The sequence below is a fragment of the Oncorhynchus mykiss genome, chromosome 6, assembly GCF_013265735.2.
Source record: "Oncorhynchus mykiss isolate Arlee chromosome 6, USDA_OmykA_1.1, whole genome shotgun sequence".
NCBI lineage: Eukaryota > Metazoa > Chordata > Actinopteri > Salmoniformes > Salmonidae > Oncorhynchus > Oncorhynchus mykiss.
Genome location: NC_048570.1, coordinates 91,661,814 through 91,683,835, shown reverse-complemented (window position 1 = coordinate 91,683,835; position 22,022 = coordinate 91,661,814). Strand labels below are relative to the sequence as shown.

At 46.8% G+C, this 22,022-nt stretch overlaps 1 protein-coding gene across 4 annotated transcripts in view; it reads right to left on the bottom strand.

Annotated features, from left to right (window-relative positions):
• The window catches only part of LOC110511547 (high affinity cAMP-specific and IBMX-insensitive 3',5'-cyclic phosphodiesterase 8A), a 208,778-nt gene that overhangs the window by 15,451 nt on the left and 171,305 nt on the right, over window positions 1–22,022 (bottom strand). For 3 of the 4 annotated variants that reach the window (XM_036981520.1, XM_036981522.1, XM_036981523.1), the window contains 6 exons: window positions 21,926–22,003; window positions 19,664–19,734; window positions 15,974–16,138; window positions 6,006–6,054; window positions 5,734–5,866; window positions 1,205–1,403 (listed from right to left, as the gene is read on the bottom strand). In XM_036981520.1, the coding sequence (XP_036837415.1) occupies window positions 1,205–1,403; window positions 5,734–5,866; window positions 6,006–6,054; window positions 15,974–16,138; window positions 19,664–19,734; window positions 21,926–22,003 (695 nt within the window). The remainder of the gene's footprint in view (window positions 1–1,204; window positions 1,404–5,733; window positions 5,867–6,005; window positions 6,055–15,973; window positions 16,139–19,663; window positions 19,735–21,925; window positions 22,004–22,022) is intronic. The other variant, XM_036981521.1, reaches the window with a different exon arrangement.

Here is a 22,022-nt window from a genome sequence, read left to right as displayed (position 1 = left end):
ACACAGGTCCAGACACACACACACACAGGTCCAGACACACACACACAGGTCCAGACACACACACACACACAGGTCCAGACACACACACACACACACACAGGTCCAGACACACACACACAGGTCCAGACACACACACAGGTCCAGACACCCACACACACACACAGGTCCAGACACACACACACACACAGGTCCAGACACACACACTCCTAACATGATTAGTCTAGATGTAGTTCCATGTTAGAGGAGTCAAAGACGTCAGGATTATGACTTCCCACTGGGCACAGACAGCAGGTCAACGTCTAGTTTTGATTTACATTAGGGTGAGTTGTCAATTAATGTGAAATCAAAGTGAAATCAACAAAAAAAAGGTCACAATGTCAATGGATTTAGGTTGCAAGTTGGGTAAAAAAATCTATAAAAATGAAAATCCCTGTTGTTGATGACCTTTTGTAAATCCGAACAGTTTTCAACGTTAATTCAATATCATCACATTACATTTTTGTTGTTGAAATGAGGTGGAGTCACCATTTATTCAACCAGTTTTTGCCCAGTGGGTAGGGTTGATTCCAGGAATCTTCTAACTGGAATTGTTTGGAAAACTTGGACATTTTGGGGAAGCTACCGGCATCGTGCAACTCTAACTAGAACTTGGATTAAGCCATGCTGGTGATTGAGGAATGTCAGCCCAGGATTGACTCATTGCTGTGTGCTTATTTCATTGCAATGCGTGTTTGTTACAAATGACAAACAAATAAATAAGACAAAACAAACAAGACAAAACAAACAAATAAATAAGACAAAACAAACAAGACAAAACAAACAAGACAAAAACAAACAAGACAAAACAAACAAATAAATAAGACAAAACAAACAAGACAAAACAAACAAGACAAAACAAACAAGACAAAACAAACAAGACAAAAACAAACAAGACAAAAACAAACAAGACAAAAACAAACAAGACAAAACAAACAAGACAAAACAAACAAGACAAAACAAACAAGACAAAACAAACAAGACAAAACAAACAAGACAAAACAAACAAGACAAAACAAACAAGACAAAAACAAACAAGACAAAAACAAACAAGACAAAACAAACAAGACAAAACAAACAAGACAAAAACAAACAAGTCAAAACAAGACAAAACCAACGAGACAAAACTGTCTGACCCAGTGGCGGCCATCTTGGACGGCCATCTTACCTTGACCCTCTCCTTGCAGAGGAAGTATGCGGTAGCGTGCAGGACATCGGCAGCATGCGAGGAGTTGTGGTAGGAGTTGGTGGAGTGGTAGTTAGCCTCGATCCCCTGCAGCCAGGAGCGGAGAGTGGCCTCGGGACAGCTCAGGAACTCACACACCCCGAACCGAGAGAAGATCTTCAGGCCCAGATAGGTCAGAGGCCTGGGAGGAGACAATTACCAGACAGCATGAAGGTTAGGACTAACAGAATGGAGGAGTTCAATACCACAGAGTTAAGTACAGTACACGGTGTAACCTCATCTCTTCTGCCATAACCCAGCTTCCCAATCCAATCCCTCTGACACTCAACAGGCCATTTATAGGGCACTATTTTTCACCAAAGCCCATGTGGGTGATCCCCCCCCCCCCCCTGAAAAAAACATAATTTGGGGGATTTTCACGTAATGTAGAATGGTCCTTTAAAGGAAGGATTGTTGACATATATTTGATATTTGCATCTTAAAGACATGTTCAGGTCATTTGGCAACTAAGAAAGACAATTTTTTTTAAACATGCCGCTTTGGGCTGGACGTGTCAATGTGTAGTTCATACCTGCATAATCTATGAGCCGAATTCGTCTTACCTCAATTAGCCACAAAATCCATAGATGAAAATGACTGGTTCCTTTAGCTGTATTTGTATTTATTATGGATCCCCATTACTCTTCCTGGGGTCCAGCAGAATTAAGGCAGTTATACCATTTTAAAAACATTACAATACAATTACAGAATTCCACAACATACTGTGTGTGTGCCCATAGTCCACTACCACATATCTGCAGAGACAAATCCATGTGTACGTGTGTGTATAGTGTGTATGTTATCATGTGTGTTTGTCTGCGTGTGTCTGTGCCTTTGTGTGTGTGTGTCTCTTCACAGTCCCCGCTGTTCCATAAGGTGTATTTTTACCTGCTTTTTAAATCTGATTCTACTGTTGCATCAGTTACCTGATGTGGAATAGAGTTTCATGTGGTCATGGCTCTATGTTGTACTGTGTGCCTCCCGTAGTCTGTTCTGGACTTGGGGACTGCGAAGAGACCTCTGGTGGCATGTCTTGTGGGGGGGGTATGTATGGGTGTCCGAGCTGTGTGCTAGTATTTTAAACAGACAGCTCGGTACCTTCAGCTTGTCAACACCTCTTACAAAAACAAGTAATGAGGAAGTCAATCTCTCTTCCACTTTGAGTCATGAGAGATTGACATGCATATTATTAATGATAGCTCTCTGTGTACCTTTAAGGGCCAGCTGTGCTGCCCTGTTCTGAGCCAATTGTAATTCCCCAAGTCCCTCTTTGAGGCACCTGACCACACGACCGGACAGTAGTCCAGGTGAGACAAAACCAGGGCCTGTAGGACCTGCCTTGTTGACAGTGTTGTTAAGAAGGCAGAGCATCGCTTTATTACGGACAGACTTCTCCCCATCTTAGCTACTGTTGTATCAATATGTTTTGACCATGATGGTTTACAATCCATGGTTACTCCACAAAGTGTAGTCTCCTCAACTTGCTCAATTTCCACATTATTCATTACGAGATGTAGTTGAGGTTTAGAGTTTAGTGAATGATTTGTCCCAAATACAATGTTTTTATTTTTGGAAATATTTAGGACTGACTTATTCCTTGCTACCCATTCGGAAACTAACTGCAACTCTTTGTTAAGTGTTTCAGTCATTTCAGTCGCTGTGGTAGCTGACGTGTATAGTGTTGAGTCATCCGCATACATAGACACACTGGCTTTACTCAAAACCAGTGGCATGTCGTTAGTAAAGATTGAAAAAAAATCAACGGGCCTAAACTGCTACCCTGGGGAATTCCTGCTTCTACCTGGATTACGTTGGAGAGGCTTCCATTAAAGAACACCCTCTGTGTTCTGTTAGACAAGTAACTCTTTATCCACATTATAGCCGGGGCTGTAAAGCCATAACACATACGTTTTTCCAGCAGTAGATCAATAATGTCCAAAGCTGTAAAGAAGTCTAACAAGACAGCCCCTACAAGCTGTACTGCGCGATTTTCCCTTAATTTCCCCCCCCACGTGGGCCAGCCTCCTAGCAATTCGAGTTCCAACCAATGAGCTTCAGCCCCTTGCATTTGAGATAACAAGATAATCTTTTTAAAGCATAATTGAGAAATAATTTATTCATGTTTTAATATTTGTGAAATTTTGCTTTAAACCTGCATTATGTTTCATCTGTAGTTGCTACAAAACAAAATTGGTGTCATGTAAAGCTTTACCCGCTTATGAATACTAAAAAATATAAACATGAATATTGAAAATCTAAATTTTTTGAATTTGACAAATGTTTCAATATATTGTTGAACAAAAACATAATATACTCTACAGACATATCAATGTTCTAGAGTGGGATCTCTGCTACTAAGCATTACCAACAGAATGAATGTGAAAATGGATTCAAAATGGTCGCCCTCTGCCAGTGATTTGTAAGCATTACCAACAGTGTGAATGTGAAAATTGATTCAAAATGGTCGCCCTCTGCCAGTGATTTGTAAGCATTACCAACAGAATGAATGTGAAAATGGATTCAAAATGGTCGCCCTCTGCCAGTGATTTGTAAGCATTACCAACAGAGTGAATGTGAAAATGGATTCAAAATGGTCGCCCTCTGCCAGTGATTTGTAAGCATTACCAACAGAGTGAATGTGAAAATGGATTCAAAATGGTCGCCCTCTGCCAGTGATTTGTAAGCATTACCAACAGAATGAATGTGAAAATGGATTCAAAATGGTCGCCCTCTGCCAGTGATTTGTAAGCATTACCAACAGAGTGAATGTGAAAATGGATTCAAAATGGTCGCCCTCTGCCAGTGATTTGTAAGCATTACCAACAGAGTGAATGTGAAAATGGATTCAAAATGGTCGCCCTCTGCCAGTGATTTGTAAGCATTACCAACAGAGTGAATGTGAAAATGGATTCAAAATGGTCGCCCTCTGCAGGTGATTTGCAGGATGTGCAATGATTACAAGTAAAAGGAGGGCTGTGATTGGTTACATTGCCTACTATGCCAATTTCTATGTATAAAATGGGCCATAACTTTAAAACTAGCAGAGATTCCACTTTGGAACTTTGATATGCCTGTATAGTATTAATAAATTCAACAATATATTGAAACATTTGGCAAATTAAAAACATATTCATGTTTATATTTTTCAATATTCATAAATTCATGTAAGAAAAAAAGTGTTATTGAAATCAAAATACCAATCATATTACATATTATAATGTTTCACATGACACTGATCGTTTTCTTTGTAGCATCTATAGATGAAACATAATGGAGTCTTACAGGAGGCCTGGGTAAAGCCAAAAAATGTCACAAATATTCCAAACTTCAATTACTTATTTCTCAAATATGCTTTTAGGCACATAGATACATAGGAACTAAATGGATAGAATGGAGTGAAAATCTCCTAAATCATGGTCTTTTTTTTTTGTGTGTCCTGGTTTCGTGAGGAATCACCCATATGCCTCTGGTTGAAAGTAGTGCACTATATATAGGGAATATGGTCCCATTTAGGACGCACCCATTAGCTTTACAGCCTGTGTACAGTACTGAAACAGATGGAGTTTGTAGAATTGTCTCTGCATTTCTGTGGCTTCTGGACCTCTCTAAACCAAACCACAGTAGAGATGAAGGAGAAAGTCTTTTGATTCCACCTCCTGGGAAACCGTTTTCCTCAGTTATTTTGATAAAGCTGGCTGAAGTGAATATTTATAAAAGTGTTACTACAGCATTATAACAGTGTTATTACAGTGTTATAACCTCCCCTCACCGTTTCAGACAGGCCGTCTCCAGGTTGAACGTGTTATTACAACATTAGAGTGTTATTACAGTGTTATAATCTCCCCTCACCGTTTCAGACAGGCAGTCTCCAGGTTGAACATGTTATTACAACATTAGTGTTATTACAGTGTTATAACCTCCCCTCACCGTTTCAGACAGGCAGTCTCCAGGTTGAACATCTTATTACAACATTAGAGTGTTATTACAGTGTTATAACCTCCCCTCACCGTTTCAGACAGGCAGTCTCCAGGTTGAACATCTTATTACAACATTAGAGTGTTATTACAGTGTTATAACCTCCCCTCACCGTTTCAGACAGGCAGTCTCCAGGTTGAATATGTTATTACAGTGTTATAACCTCCCCTCTCACCGTTTCAGACAGGCAGTCTCCAGGTTGAACATCTTATTACAACATTAGAGTGTTATTACAGTGTTATAACCTCCCCTCACCGTTTCAGACAGGCAGTCTCCAGGTTGAACATGTTATTACAACATTATAGTGTTATTACAGTGTTATAACCTCCCCTCACCGTTTCAGACAGGCAGTCTCCAGGTTGAACGTGTTATTACAACATTAGAGTGTTATTACAGTGTTATAACCTCCCCTCACCGTTTCAGACAGGCAGTCTCCAGGTTGAACGTGTTATTACAACATTAGAGTGTTATTACAGTGTTATAACCTCCCCTCTCACCGTTTCAGACAGGCAGTCTCCAGGTTGAAGATGTCAAAGTCCCAGGAGTCTTCATTCTCCATTGTCTGGGCAACGTGAGGAGGGATGTCATTCAACGACAGGGGCATGGCTAGGTGACTTGGGAGGTGGGGCTCTGAGAGGGGGACGGCGCGGGGGGTGAGGAGAGGGGGAGATGTTGGGGGGAGAGAGAGAGACAAATCAAAACGGCGCTTTACGTGATCATCATCATCTTCATCTTCATCACTATGCCAGGAGAGCAATACTGTACGTACGTTTCGCAGCAAAGATGTATTCGTTTCCTGATAATCTGCGCAAGCCATCCTGTGAAAGAATGAGAGAGAGAGAGAGAGAGAGAGAGAGAGGGAGAGAGAGGATGAGAGAGAAAGAGAGAGAGGAAGGGAAGAGAGAGAGAGAGAGAGAGAGAGAGAGAGAGAGAGAGAGAAATATAAAGAAAGAGAGAGAGAAAGAGCGAGAGAGAGAGAGAAAGAGAGAGAGAGAGAGACAAACAGAGAGAATAATAATTATATCAGTCCATAGTTTCAGACACTGTCAAATGAAATGAATGTCAAGAAACTACTACGCCCAATCCATAACCATGTACCACTTTAATAGACTACAGCTCAACATCCAACACCATAGTACCCTCCAAGCTCATCATCAAGCTGGAGGCCCTGGGTCTCAACCCCACCCTGTGCAATTGGGTCCTGGACTTTCTGACGGGTCGCCCCCAGGTGGTGAAGGTAGGAAACAACATCATCCACTTCGCTGACCATCAAAACTGGGGCCCCACAAGGGTGCGTGCTCAGCCCCCTCCTGTACTCCCTGTTCACCCGACTGCGTGGCCATGCACGCCTCCAACTCAATCATCAAGTTTGCAGACGACACAACAGTGGTGGGCTTGATTACCAACAGCAAAGAGACAGCCTACAGGGATGAGGTTAGGGCCCTGGGAGTGTGGTGTCAGGAAAACAACCTCTCACTCAATGTCAACAAAACAAAGGAGATGATCGTGGACTTCAGGAAACAGCAGAGGGAGCACCCACCTATCTACATCAAAGGGACAGTAGTGGAGAAGGTGGAAAGTTTTAAGTTCCTCGGCGTACACATCACAGACAAACTGAAATGGTCCACCCACACTGATAGTGTGGTGAAGGCTCAACAGTGCCTCTTCAACTTCAGGAGACTGAAGAAATGTGGCTTGTCACCTAAAACCCTGACAAACTTTTACAGATGCACAATCGAGAGCATCCTGTCAGGCTGTATCACCGCCTGGTACGGCAACTGCACCACCCTGAACCGCAAGGCTCTCCAGAGGGTGGTGTGGTCTGCACAACGCATCACCGGGGGATAACTACCTGCCCTCCAAGACACCTACAGCACCCAATGTCACAGGAAGGCCAAAAAGATCAAGGACAACAACCACCCGAGCTACTCCCTGTTCACCCCGCTACCATCCAGAAGGCGAGGTCATTATAGGTGCATCAAAGCTGGGACCAAGAGAAAGAAAAACAGCTTCTATCTCAAGGCCATCAGACTGCTAAACAGCTATCAATAACTCAGAGAGACTGCTACCTACATAGACACTCATTTTAATGGCCACTTTAATAATGTTTACATATCTTACACTACTCATATCATAAACTCAGCAAAAAAAGAAATGTCCTCTCACTGTCAACTGCGTTTATTTTCAGCAAACTTAACATGTGTAAATATTAGTATGAACATAACAAGATTCAACAACTGAGACACAGACATGTGACTAACAGAAATTGAATAATGTGACCCTGAACAAAGGGAGGGGGGGGGGGTCAAAATCAAAAGTAACAGTCAGTATCTGGTGTGGCCACCAGCTGCATTAAGTACTGCAGTGCATCTCCTCCTCATGGACTGCACCAGATTTGCCAGTTCCTACTGTGAGATGTTGCCCCCACTCTTCCACCAAGGCACCTTCAAGTTCACAGACATTTCTGGGGGGAACGGGCCTGGCCCTCACCCTCCGATCCAACAGGTCCCAGACATTTCTGGGGGGAAAGGCCCTAGCCCTCACCCTCCGATCCAACAGGTCCCAGACATTTCTGGGGGAAAGGCCCTAGCCCTCACCCTCCGATCCAACAGGTCCCAGACGTGCTCAATGGGATTGAGATCCGGGCTCTTCGCTGGCCATGGCAGAACACTGACATTCCTGTCTTGCAGGAAATCACGCACAGAACGAGCAGTATGGCTGGTGGCATTTTCATGCTGGAGGGTCATGTCAGGATGAGCCTGCAGGAAGGATACCACATGAGGGAGGAGGATGTCTTCCCTGTAACGCACAGTGTTGGGATTGCCTGCAATGACAGCAAGTTCAGTCCGATGATGCTGTGACATACCGGCCCATGACAGAACTCCACCTCCAAATCGATCCCGCTCCAGAGTACAGGCCTCGGTGTAACGCTCACTCCTTCGACGATAAACGCGAACCTGCCTTACAACAGGCCTACAAGCCCTCAGTCCAGCCTCTCTCAGCCTATTGCGGACAGTCTGAGCACTGACGGAGGGATTGTGTATTCCTGGTGTAACTCGGGCGATTGTTGTTGCCATCCTGTATCCTGTACCGATACTGTGCAGGTGTCGTTGCCATCCTGTATCCTGTACCGATCCTGTGCAGTTGTTGTTGCCATCCTGTACCTGTCCACAGGTGTGATGTTCGGATGTACCGATCCTGTGCAGGTGTTGTTACACGTGGTCTGCCACTGTGAGGACGATCAGCTGTCCATCCTGTCTCCCCTGTAGCGCTGTCTTGCCGACCGTCTGCAAGCTGTTAGTGACTTAACGACCGTTCCACAGGTGCATGTTCATTCATTGTTTATGGTTCATTGAACAAGCATGGGAAACAGTGTTTAAACCCTTTACAATGAACATCTGTGAAGTTATTTGGATTTTTACAAATGATCTTTGAAAGGCAGTGTCCTGAAAATGGGACGTTTCTGTTTTTATGTATATACTGTATCTTATACCATATATTGAACCTTGCCTATGCCGCTCGGCCATCGCTCATCCATATACTTAGATGTACATATTCTTAATCCATCCCTTTAGGTTTGTGTGTATTAGGTAGTTGTTGTGGAATTGTTAGATTACTTGTTAGATATTACTGCACTGTTGGAACTAGAAGCACAAGCATTTCGCTACACTCGCAATAACATCAGCTAACCATGTGTATGTAACCAATGACATCTACTAACCAATAACATCTGCATCTGTGAATGTGACCATTAGCATCTGTGAATATGACCAATAGCATCTGCTAACCATGTGTATGTGACCAATAATACCTACTAACCAATAACATCTGCATCTGTGAATGTGACCAATAGCATCTGTGAATGTGACCAATAGCATCTGCTAACCATGTGTATGTGACCAATAACATCTACTAACCAATAACATCTGCATCTGTGAATGTGACCAATAGCATCTGTGAATGTGACCAATAACATCTGTGAATGTGACCAATAACATCTGCATCTGTGAATGTGACCAATAGCATCTGCATCTGTGAATGTGACCAATAACATCTGTGAATGTGACCAATAACATCTGTGAATGTGACTAATAGCATCTGTGAATATGACCCCCCAAAAAAATAGTGATTTGATTTAGGCGTTTCCTCATCCGTCGTCTTCCTATCACCAGACAGACATGTAATGAATTACAACTAAACCCCTTGTCCCTCCACCACGATCTTGTTACAGACTTCATTCAGGATTCAGAGAAAAACCGTCCCAACGTTGCAGCCCAAGCTAAGTGTGTGTAATCAAACTAGTATCTGGTTTGGAGAATGACGACCACCATATGTGTTGTCAAAACGGACACCGGTCCAAATGGACCATGTCTATGTGCCAACGCAAGTCAATGGACGAATCTCTCCCAAAACCCTCAGGACTGTTTCCTGTTGTCGTCACCACAGCTAGTTACACTGCAGCACGTTGTGAATGGGTATTGGCCAAGGCAGCTACAGCATCTGTAGTGTGTGTGTGTGTGTGTGTGTGTGTGTGTACTGTCTCTGTGTGTGTGTGTTCCTCTTGTTGTCACCACAGCTAGTTACACTGCAGCACGTTGTGAATGGGTATTGGCCAAGGCAGCTACAGCATCTGTAGTGTGTGTGTGTGTGTGTGTGTGTGTGTGTGTGTGTGTGTGTGTACTGTCTCTGTGTGTGTGTGTGTTCCTGTTGTTGTCACCACAGCTAGTTACACTGCAGCACGTTGTGAATGGGTATTGGCCAAGGCAGCTACAGCATCTGTAGTGTGTGTGTGTATGTGTGTGTGTGTGTGTGTTCCTCTTGTTGTCGCCACAGCACGGTTTGAGTGTGAATGACACATATTCTGACGTGAGAGAGATGAACCTCTGTGCTCTTAACTGAATAGCTCTCAGTATCTCCCAGCATGCCTGGGCTGTGGAGTTGTAGGTAACAGGCAGTACCCTCACCAAGGCTACCACAGCGTCTGCAGTGTGTACTGTCTCTGTGTGTGTGTGTGTGTGTGTCTGTGTGTGTGTACTGTCTCCGTGTGTGTGTGTGTGTGTCTGTGTGTGTGTGTGTACTGTCTGTGTGTGTGTGTGTGTGTGTGTGTGTGTGTGTTTACTGTCTCTGTGTGTGTGTGTGTGTCACTGAGAGACAGAGGAGTGAGTGTTTACTTAGCGAGTGAGAAAGGAAGAGGAGTAGGGTTCACCTTTGACCCCTACATTGTCAGATCGCAGCGTTGCTTCTGTACACAGCAGCTATTTAAAGACCGTCCTCTCCTGATTCCACAACAGCTCAGCGCCGCTTGGAACAGCCTGTCTGTGGTGCTATCCGCTCAGCGCCGCTTGGAACAGCCTGTCTGTGGTGCTGTCCGCTCAGCGCCGCTTGGAACAGCCTGTCTGTGGTGCTGTCCGCTCAGCGCCGCTTGGAACAGCCTGTCTGTGGTGCTGTCCGCTCAGCGCCGCTTGGAACAGCCTGTCTGTGGTGCTGTCCGCTCAGTGCTAGAACTACAGTACCTGTCTGTGGTGCTGTCCGCTCAGTGCTAGAACTACAGTACCTGTCTGTGGTGCTATCCGCTCAGTGCTAGAACTACAGTACCTGTCTGTGGTGCTGTCCGCTCAGTGCTAGAACTACAGTACCTGTCTGTGGTGCTGTCCGCTCAGTGCTAGAACTACAGTACCTGTCTGTGGTGCTATCCGCTCAGCACTAGAACTACAGTACCTGTCTGTGGTGCTGTCCGCTCAGCGCTAGAACTACAGTACCTGTCTGTGGTGCTATCCGCTCAGTGCTAGAACTACAGTACCTGTCTGTGGTGCTATCCGCTCAGTGCTAGAACTACAGTACCTGTCTGTGGTGCTATCCGCTCAGTGCTAGAACTACAGTACCTGTCTGTGGTGCTATCCGCTCAGTGCTAGAACTACAGTACCTGTCTGTGGTGCTATCCGCTCAGTGCTAGAACTACAGTACCTGTCTGTGGTGCTATCCGCTCAGTGCTAGAACTACAGTACCTGTCTGTGGTGCTATCCGCTCAGTGCTAGAACTACAGTACCTGTCTGTGGTGCTATCCGCTCAGTGCTAGAACTACAGTACCTGTCTGTGGTGCTGTCCGCTCAGTGCTAGAACTACAGTACCTGTCTGTGGTGCTATCCGCTCAGTGCTAGAACTACAGTACCTGTCTGTGGTGCTATCCGCTCAGTGCTAGAACTACAGTACCTGTCTGTGGTGCTATCCGCTCAGTGCTAGAATTACAGTACCTGTCTGTGGTGCTATCCGCTCAGTGCTAGAACTACAGTACCTGTCTGTGGTGCTGTCCGCTCAGTGCTAGAACTACAGTACCTGTCTGTGGTGCTATCCGCTCAGTGCTAGAACTACAGTACCTGTCTGTGGTGCTGTCCGCTCAGTGCTAGAACTACAGTACCTGTCTGTGGTGCTATCCGCTCAGTGCTAGAACTACAGTACCTGTCTGTGGTGCTATCCGCTCAGTGCTAGAACTACAGTACCTGTCTGTGGTGCTATCCGCTCAGTGCTAGAACTACAGTACCTGTCTGTGGTGCTGTCCGCTCAGTGCTAGAACTACAGTACCTGTCTGTGGTGCTATCCGCTCAGTGCTAGAACTACAGTACCTGTCTGTGGTGCTATCCGCTCAGTGCTAGAACTACAGTACCTGTCTGTGGTGCTATCCGCTCAGTGCTAGAACTACAGTACCTGTCTGTGGTGCTATCCGCTCAGTGCTAGAACTACAGTACCTGTCTGTGGTGCTGTCCGCTCAGTGCTAGAACTACAGTACCTGTCTGTGGTGCTATCCGCTCAGTGCTAGAACTACAGTACCTGTCTGTGGTGCTGTCCGCTCAGTGCTAGAACTACAGTACCTGTCTGTGGTGCTGTCCGCTCAGTGCTAGAACTACAGTACCTGTCTGTGGTGCTATCCGCTCAGTGCTAGAACTACAGTACCTGTCTGTGGTGCTGTCCGCTCAGTGCTAGAACTACAGTACCTGTCTGTGGTGCTATCCGCTCAGTGCTAGAATTACAGTACCTGTCTGTGGTGCTGTCCGCTCAGTGCTAGAACTACAGTACCTGTCTGTGGTGCTGTCCGCTCAGTGCTAGAACTACAGTACCTGTCTGTGGTGCTATCCGCTCAGTGCTAGAACTACAGTACCTGTCTGTGGTGCTATCCGCTCAGTGCTAGAACTACAGTACCTGTCTGTGGTGCTATCCGCTCAGTGCTAGAACTACAGTACCTGTCTGTGGTGCTATCCGCTCAGTGCTAGAACTACAGTACCTGTCTGTGGTGCTGTCCGCTCAGTGCTAGAACTACAGTACCTGTCTGTGGTGCTGTCCGCTCAGTGCTAGAACTACAGTACCTGTCTGTGGTGCTGTCCGCTCAGTGCTAGAACTACAGTACCTGTCTGTGGTGCTGTCCGCTCAATGCTAGAACTACAGTACATGTCTGTGGTGCTATCCGCTCAGTGCTAGAACTACAGTACCTGTCTGTGGTGCTATCCGCTCAGTGCTAGAACTACAGTACCTGTCTGTGGTGCTGTCCGCTCAGTGCTAGAACTACAGTACCTCTCTGTGGTGCTGTCCGCTCAGTGCTAGAACTACAGTACCTGTCTGTGGTGCTGTCCGCTCAGTGCTAGAACTACAGTACCTGTCTGTGGTGCTGTCCGCTCAGTGCTAGAACTACAGTACCTGTCTGTGGTGCTATCCGCTCAGTGCTAGAACTACAGTACCTGTCTGTGGTGCTGTCCGCTCAGTGCTAGAACTACAGTACCTGTCTGTGGTGCTATCCGCTCAGTGCTAGAACTACAGTACCTGTCTGTGGTGCTATCCGCTCAGTGCTAGAACTACAGTACCTGTCTGTGGTGCTGTCCGCTCAGTGCTAGAACTACAGTACCTGTCTGTGGTGCTATCCGCTCAGTGCTAGAACTACAGTACCTGTCTGTGGCGCTGTCCGCTCAGTGCTAGAACTACAGTACCTGTCTGTGGTGCTGTCCGCTCAGTGCTAGAACTACAGTACCTGTCTGTGGTGCTATCCGCTCAGTGCTAGAACTACAGTACCTGTCTGTGGTGCTGTCCGCTCAGTGCTAGAACTACAGTACCTGTCTGTGGTGCTGTCCGCTCAGTGCTTGAACTACAGTACCTGTCTGTGGTGCTGTCCGCTCAGTGCTAGAACTACAGTACCTGTCTGTGGTGCTGTCCGCTCAGTGCTAGAACTACAGTACCTGTCTGTGGTGCTATCCGCTCAGCACTAGAACTACAGTACCTGTCTGTGGTGCTGTCCGCTCAGTGCTAGAACTACAGTACCTGTCTGTGGTGCTGTCCGCTCAGTGCTAGAACTACAGTACCGTCCCAGAATACATCACTGTCGTACCAAAGCAGTTTAGGGTGGAACAAAACATCTGACTCCACAGAATAAATAGCTAACAGTAAACATATTAAACCCATCACAAGCTACATAAATAATGATCTGGAACACAAGATAACACTACCATTCAGATAGTTCACCTTCTCTGATTTCATCTCTGTCTCTCTCTCTCTCTCTCTCTCTCTCTCTCCCAAGATAACACTACCATTCAGATAGTTCACCTTCTCTAATTTCATCTCTGTCTCCCTCTCTCTCTCTCTCTCTCTCTCTCTCTCTCTCTCTCTCTCTCCCAAGATAACACTACCATTCAGATAGTTCACCTTCTCTGATTTCATCTCTGTCTCCCTCTCTCTCTCTCTCTCCCTCTCTCCCCCTCCCTCCCTCCCTCTCTCTCTCTCTCCCTCCATCTCTCCCCCTCCCTCCCTCCCTCTCTCTCTCTCTCTCCCCCTCCCTCCCTCCCTCCCTCCCTCCCTCCCTCCCTCTCTCTCTCTCTCCCTCCCTCTCTCTCACTCCATCTCTCTCTCTCCCTCCCTGTCTCCCTCCCTCCCTCTCTCCCCCCTCCCTCCCTCCCTCCCATCCTCTGTCACTCCCTCTCTCTCTCGCTCCCTCCCTCCCATCCTCTGTCAGTCTGTGTTAAAGTAAATAATTCTCATTCATCTAGTCTTCCTAAGAACAGGATGTTTCCAGAACGCTGGAGTCCAGAGGGAGACAGGAGTGTCAGCCAGTGTGTGTGTGTTTCAGTGTGTGTGTGTTTCAGTGTTTCTGATTCAGTGTGTGTGTGTTTCAGTGTGTGTGTGTTTCAGTGTGTATGTTTCAGTGTGTGTGTGTGTTTCAGTGTGTGTGTGTTTCAGTGTGTGTATGTTTCAGTGTGTGTGTATTTCAGTGTGTGTTTCTGATTCAGTGTGTGTGTGTTTCAGTGTGTATGTGTGTGTTTCAGTGTGTGTGTATGTTTCAGTGTGTGTGTGTGTATGTTTCAGTGTGTGTGTGTTTCAGTGTGTATGTTTCAGTGTGTGTGTGTTTCAGTGTGTGTGTGTTTCAGTGTGTGTGTATGTTTCAGTGTGTGTGTGTTTCAGTGTGTGTGTGTTTCAGTGTGTGTGTGTTTCAGTGTGTGTATGTTTCAGTGTGTGTGTGTTTCAGTGTGTGTTTCAGTGTGTGTATGTTTCAGTGTGTGTGTGTTTCAGTGTGTTTTTCAGTGTGTGTGTGTTTCAGTGTTTCAGTGTGTGTGTGTTTCAGTGTGTGTGTGTTTCAGTGTGTGTATGTTTCAGTGTGTGTGTGTTTCAGTGTGTGTATGTTTCAGTGTGTGTGTGTTTCAGTGTGTTTTTCAGTGTGTGTGTGTTTCAGTGTTTCAGTGTGTGTGTGTTTCAGTGTTTCAGTGTGTGTGTGTTTCAGTGTTTCAGTGTGTGTGTTTCAGTGTGTGTGTGTTTCAGTGTGTGCGTGTGTGTGGCCTTTCCTCTCCAGCCTACTGGAGCACAAAGGACAATCTAACACTTCCTCTGGGGCAGCAGCCAAGACTGCCAACTTGGCACTCTCTCTCTACTCTGCTACGGCCGCGTACACACACACACACACACACACACACACACACACACACACACAGTAAACAGAGACATACACAGGCTCACGTACACTTCAATGTACACAGGCGTGCATGCACACACTTCCTCCTTGGTGCCCAGCTGAGGAGAGTAGAGCTCTGCATCTATTGACCCCTAACCCCCGACCTTTACCGTCATCAGTCCTCCCACCAGGCCGTTAGTATGAGGGTCTTCCTCCTTGGTGCCCAGCTGAGGAGAGTAGAGGTCTGCATCTATTGACCCCTAACCCCCGACCTTTACCGTCATCAGTCCTCCCACCAGGTCGTTAGTATGAGGGTCTTCCTCCTTGGTGCCCAGCTGAGGAGAGTAGAGCTCTGCATCTATTGACCCCTAACCCCCGACCTTTACCGTCATCAGTCCTCCCACCAGGTCGTTAGTATGAGGGTCTTCCTCCTTGGTGCCCAGCTGAGGAGAGTAGAGCTCTGCATCTATTGACCCCTAACCCCCGACCTTTACCGTCATCAGTCCTCCCACCAGGTCGTTAGTATGAGGGTCTTCCTCCTTGGTGCCCAGCTGAGGAGAGTAGAGCTCTGCATCTATTGACCCCTAACCCCCGACCTTTACCGTCATCAGTCCTCCCACCAGGTCGTTAGTATGAGGGTCTTCCTCCTTGGTGCCCAGCTGAGGAGAGTAGAGCTCTGCATCTATTGACCCCTAACCCCCGACCTTTACCGTCATCAGTCCTCCCACCAGGTCGTTAGTATGAGGGTCTTCCTCCTTGGTGCCCAGCTGAGGAGAGTAGAGCTCTGCATCTATTGACCCCTAACCCCCGACCTTTACCGTCATCAGTCCTCCCACCAGGTCGTTAGTATGAGGGTCTTCCTCCTTGGTGCCCAGCTGAGGAGAGTAGAGCTCTGTGGTCCTCAGGATCTCCAGGACCCGGTCCAGGGCCTCTGCTACGGGCATTGGACTAGACTCCTGGGCTGCGTTGATGATGTTGATCACCTGGAGGGACGAGGGGGTTCAGTGAGGATCATTTGTATTTATCTCTGTCATCTTTCTAGATGTTAAATGTGGCCATGTACAGAATGGTAACACTTTACATGTCTATAAAACATAACACAGATATCATGGTTAGAGAGAGAGAAAGATATTGTGGATAGAGAGACAGAAAGATATTGTGGATAGAGAGACAGAAAGATATTGTGGATAGAGAGACAGAAAGATATTGTGGATAGAGAAAGAAAGATATTGTGGATAGAGAGACAGAAAGATATTGTGGATAGAGAGACAGAAATATATTGTGGATAGAGAGAAAGAAAGATATTGTGGATAGAGAGACAGAAAGATATTGTGGATAGAGAGACAGAAAGATATTGTGGATAGAGAGACAGAAAGATATTGTGGATAGAGAGAAAGAAAGAAATATATTGTGGATAGAGAGACAGAAAGATATTGTGGATAGAGAGAAAGAAAGATATTATGGATAGAGAGACAGAAAGATATTGTGGATAGAGAAAGAAAGATATTGTGGATAGAGAGACAGAAAGAAATATATTGTGGATAGAGAGACAGAAAGATATTGTGGATAGAGAGACAGAAAGATATTGTGGATAGAGAGAAAGAAAGATATTGTGGATAGAGAGAAAGAAAGATATTGTGGATAGAGAGACAGAAAGAAAGATATTGTGGATAGAGAGACAGAAAGAAAGATATTGTGGATAGAGAGACAGAAAGATATTGTGGATAGAGAGACAGAAAGATATTGTGGATAGAGAGACAGAAAGATATTGTGGATAGAGAGACAGAAAGATATTGTGGATAGAGAGACAGAAAGATATTGTGGATAGAGAGACAGAAAGATATTGTGGATAGAGAAAGAAAGATATTGTGGATAGAGAGACAGAAAGATATTGTGGATAGAGAGACAGAAAGATATTGTGGATAGAGAGACAGAAAGATATTGTGGATAGAGAGACAGAAAGATATTGTGGATAGAGAGACAGAAAGATATTGTGGATAGAGAGACAGAAAGATATTGTGGATAGAGAGACAGAAAGATATTGTGGATAGAGAGACAGAAAGATATTGTGGATAGAGAGACAGAAAGATATTGTGGATAGAGAGACAGAAAGATATTGTGGATAGAGAGACAGAAAGATATTGTGGATAGAGAGACAGAAAGAAAGATATTGTGGATAGAGAGACAGAAAGATATTGTGGATAGAGAGACAGAAAGAAAGATATTGTGGATAGAGAGACAGAAAGAAAGATATTGTGGATAGAGAGACAGAAAGAAAGATATTGTGGATAGAGAGACAGAAAAATATTGTGGATAGAGAGAAAGAAAGATATTGTGGATAGAGAGACAGAAAGATATTGTGGATAGAGAGACAGAAAGATATTGTGGATAGAGAGACAGAAAGATATTGTGGATAGAGAGACAGAAAGATATTGTGGATAGAGAGACAGAAAGATATTGTGGATAGAGAGACAGAAAGATATTGTGGATAGAGAGAAAGAAAGATATCATGGTTAGAGAAAGAAAGATATTGTGGATAGAGAGACAGAAAGAAAGATATTGTGGATAGAGAAAGAAAGATATTGTGGATAGAGAGACAGAAAGATATTGTGGATAGAGAGACAGAAAGATATTGTGGATAGAGAGACAGAAAGATATTGTGGATAGAGAGACAGAAAGAAAGATATTGTGGATAGAGAGACAGAAAGATATTGTGGATAGAGAGACAGAAAGAAAGATATTGTGGATAGAGAGACAGAAAGAAAGATATTGTGGATAGAGAGACAGAAAGAAAGATATTGTGGATAGAGAGACAGAAAGATATTGTGGATAGAGAGAAAGAAAGATATTGTGGATAGAGAGACAGAAATAAATATATTGTGGCTAGAGAGACAGAAAGAAAGATATTGTGGATAGAGAGACAGAAAGAAAGATATTGTGGATAGAGAGAGAGAGAAAGAAAGATATTGTGGATAGAGAGACATAAATATATTGTGGATAGAGAGACAGAAAGATATTGTGGATAGAGAGAAAGAAAGATATTGTGGATAGAGAGACAGAAAGATATTGTGGATAGAGAGACAGAAAGATATTGTGGATAGAGAGACAGAAAGATATTGTGGATAGAGAGACAGAAAGATATTGTGGATAGAGAGACAGAAATATATTGTGGATAGAGAGACAGAAAGATATTGTGGATAGAGAGAAAGAAAGATATCATGGTTAGAGAAAGAAAGATATTGTGGATAGAGAGACAGAAAGAAAGATATTGTGGATAGAGAAAGAAAGATATTGTGGATAGAGAGACAGAAAGATATTGTGGATAGAGAGACAGAAAGATATTGTGGATAGAGAGACAGAAAGATATTGTGGATAGAGAGACAGAAAGATATTGTGGTTAGAGAGACAGAAAGATATCATGGTTAGAGAGACAGAAAGAGGTAACACAATAAAACCTGAATGATGAAGTAGCAGAGGTTGAACTCACTGAACTATTTATAAAGCATTTATAACAACCTGATGCAGCTGTAGACAGACAGACAGACAGACAGACAGACAGACAGACAGACAGACAGACAGACAGACAGACAGACAGAGACAGACAGACAGGCAGACAGACAGGCAGACAGACAGGCAGGCAGACAGGCAGACAGACAGACAGACAGACAGACAGACAGACAGACAGACAGACAGACTAGGACTAGGACTAGGAGTGGGACTAGGAGTGGTCATGTGACAGAAACTTGAGGACTAGGAGTGGTCATGTGACAGAACCTTGAGGACTAGGAGTGGTCATGTGACAGAACCTTGAGGACTAGGAGTGGTCATGTGACAGAACCTTGAGGACTAGGAGTGGTCATGTGACAGAACCTTGAGGACTAGGAGTGGTCATGTGACAGAACCTTGAGGACTAGGAGTGGTCATGTGACAGAACCTTGGCGACTAGGAGTGGTCATGTGACAGAACCTTGAGGACTAGGAGTGGTCATGTGACAGAACCTTGGCGACTAGGAGTGGTCATGTGACAGAACCTTGAGGACTAGGAGTGGTCATGTGACAGAACCTTGAGGACTAGGAGTGGTCATGTGACAGAACCTTGGCGACTAGGAGTGGTCATGTGACAGAACCTTGAGGACTAGGAGTGGTCATGTGACAGAACCTTGAGGACTAGGAGTGGTCATGTGACAGAACCTTGGCGACTAGGAGTGGTCATGTGACAGAACCTTGAGGACTAGGAGTGGTCATGTGACAGAACCTTGAGGACTAGGAGTGGTCATGTGACAGAACCTTGAGGACTAGGAGTGGTCATGTGACAGAACCTTGAGGACTAGGAGTGGTCATGTGACAGAACCTTGAGGACTAGGAGTGTTCATGTGACAGAACCTTGAGGACTAGGAGTGGTCATGTGACAGAACTTAAAGTACCACAGATATCCTATATGACTTTTTGACTGTATGACTGTGTAGTAAATGACAGAGTTGTGTAAGTCATTGTATGAAACGTAGGCACCTTGGTGATTGGAGCTTCGATGGTCATGGAGTGGATTCTGGCCATGGAGGAGTGTCTTCTCTGGGAACTGCCTGGAAACATGAGGACAAACTCAACCACCACTGAGCTTTATACCCAACTGATACGTTCAGCAGCCAAAAACACAGGACTGTTTTACTAGTGACGAGGAGAGGAAAACGAGGAGAGGAAGACGAGGAGAGACGTGGAGAGGAAGATGAGGAGAGACGTGGAGAGGAAGATGAGGAGAGGAAGACGAGGAGAGACGTGGAGAGGAAGATGAGGAGAGGAAGACGTGGACAGGAAGACGAGGAGAGGAGAGACGAGGAGAGGAAGACGAGGAGAGGTGAGGAGAGGAAGACAAGGAGAAAAAGACGAGGAGAGGAGAGACGAGGAAAGGAAGACGAGGAGAGGAAGACGAGGAGAGGAAGACGTGGAGAGGAAGACGAGGAGAGACGAGGAGAGGAAGACGTGGAGAGGAAGACGAGGAGAGGAAGACGAGGAGAGGTAGACGAGGAGAGGAAGACGAGGAGAGGAAGACGAGGAGAGGAGAGACGAGGAGAGGAAGACGAGGAGAGGAAGACTACCCCGTAGACACCACTGGCTTGTTCCTCCAAAGATGTGTCCAATAAACAAGTAGAATAATAATAGTGATCATGTTCATTTGTAACTCTGTTCTCTAGAATAGTTCCACAGTCTCTCTCTCTGTCCCAGTCCATCCCTCCCTCCCTCCCTCCCTCCCTCCCTCCCTCCCTCCCTCCCTCCTCTCACCATCCCTCCCTCCCTCCTCTCCCCTCCTCTCACCATCCCTCCCTCCCTCCTCTCCTCTCCTCTCCTCTCCTCTCCTCTCACCATCCCTCCCTCCCTCCCTCCCTCCCTGTCCCCGTCCTCTCACCATCCCTCCCTCCCTCCCTCCCTCCCTCCTCTCACCATCCCTCCCTCCCTCCTCTCCCCTCCTCTCACCATCCCTCCCTCCCTCCTCTCCTCTCCTCTCCTCTCCCCTCCTCTCACCATCCCTCCCTCCCTCCTCTCCTCTCCTCTCCTCTCCTCTCCTCTCACCATCCCTCCCTCCCTCCCTCCCTCCCTGTCCCCGTCCTCTCACCATCCCTCCCTCCCTCCCTCCCTCCCTCCTCTCACCATCGCTCCCTCCCTCCCTCCCTCCTCTCCTCTCACCATCCCTCCCTCCCTCCCTTCTCTCCTCCCACCATCGCTCCCTCCCTCCCTCCCTCCCTCCTCTCCTCTCACCATCCCTCCCTCCCTCCCTCCCTCCCTCCCTCCCTCCCTCCTCTCACCATCGCTCCCTCCCTCCCTCCCTCCTCTCCTCTCACCATCCCTCCCTCCCTCCCTTCTCTCCTCCCACCATCGCTCCCTCCCTCCCTCCTCTCCTCTCACCATCCCTCCCTCCCTCCCTCCCTCCCTCCCTCCCTCCCTCCCTCCCTCCTCTCCTCTCACCATACCTCCCTCCCTCCCTCCCTCCTCTCCTCCCTCCCTCCCTCCCTCCCCCCCCCTCCCTCCCTCCCTCCCTCCCTCCCTCCTCTCCTCTCCTCCCTCCCTCCCTGCCTCCCTCCCTCCTCTCCTCTCACCATCGCTCCCTCCCTCCCTCCCTCCTCTCCTCTCACCATCCCTCCCTCCCTCCCTTCTCTCCTCCCACCATCGCTCCCTCCCTCCCTCCCTCCTCTCCTCTCACCATCCCTCCCTCCCTCCCTCCCTCCCTCCTCTCCTCTCACCATCGCTCCCTCCCTCCCTCCTCTCCTCTCACCATCCCTCCCTCCCTCCCTTCTCTCCTCCCACCATCGCTCCCTCCCTCCCTCCCTCCTCTCCTCTCACCATCCCTCCCTCCCTCCCTCCCTCTCCTCTCACCATCGCTCCCTCCCTCCCTCCCTCCCTCCCTCCCTCCCTCCCTCCCTCCCTCCTCTCCTCCCTCCCTCCCTCTCTCCCTCCCTCCTCTCCTCCCTCCCTCCCTCCCTGCCTCCCTCCCTCCCTCCTCTCCTCTCAACATCGCTCCCTCCCTCCCTCCCTCCTCTCCTCTCACCATCACTCCCTCCCTCCCTCTCCCTCCTCTCCTCTCACCATCCCTCCCTCCTCCCTCCCTCCCTCCCTCCCTCCCTCCCTCCCTCCCTCCCTCCCTCCCTCCCTCCTCTCCTCTCACCATCCCTCCCTCCCTCCTCTCCTCCCTCAATCACTCCCTCCCTCCCTCCCTCCCTCCCTCCCTCCCTCCCTCCCTCCCTCCCTCCCTCCCTCCCTCCCTCCCTCCTCTCCTCTCACCATCACTCCCTCGAGACGTAGTCGATCTGACGTCCAACGAGCCTTTCCTCCGGTCCTTATGCTTACTGGACTGAATGTCTAGGGAGGGGAGAACACA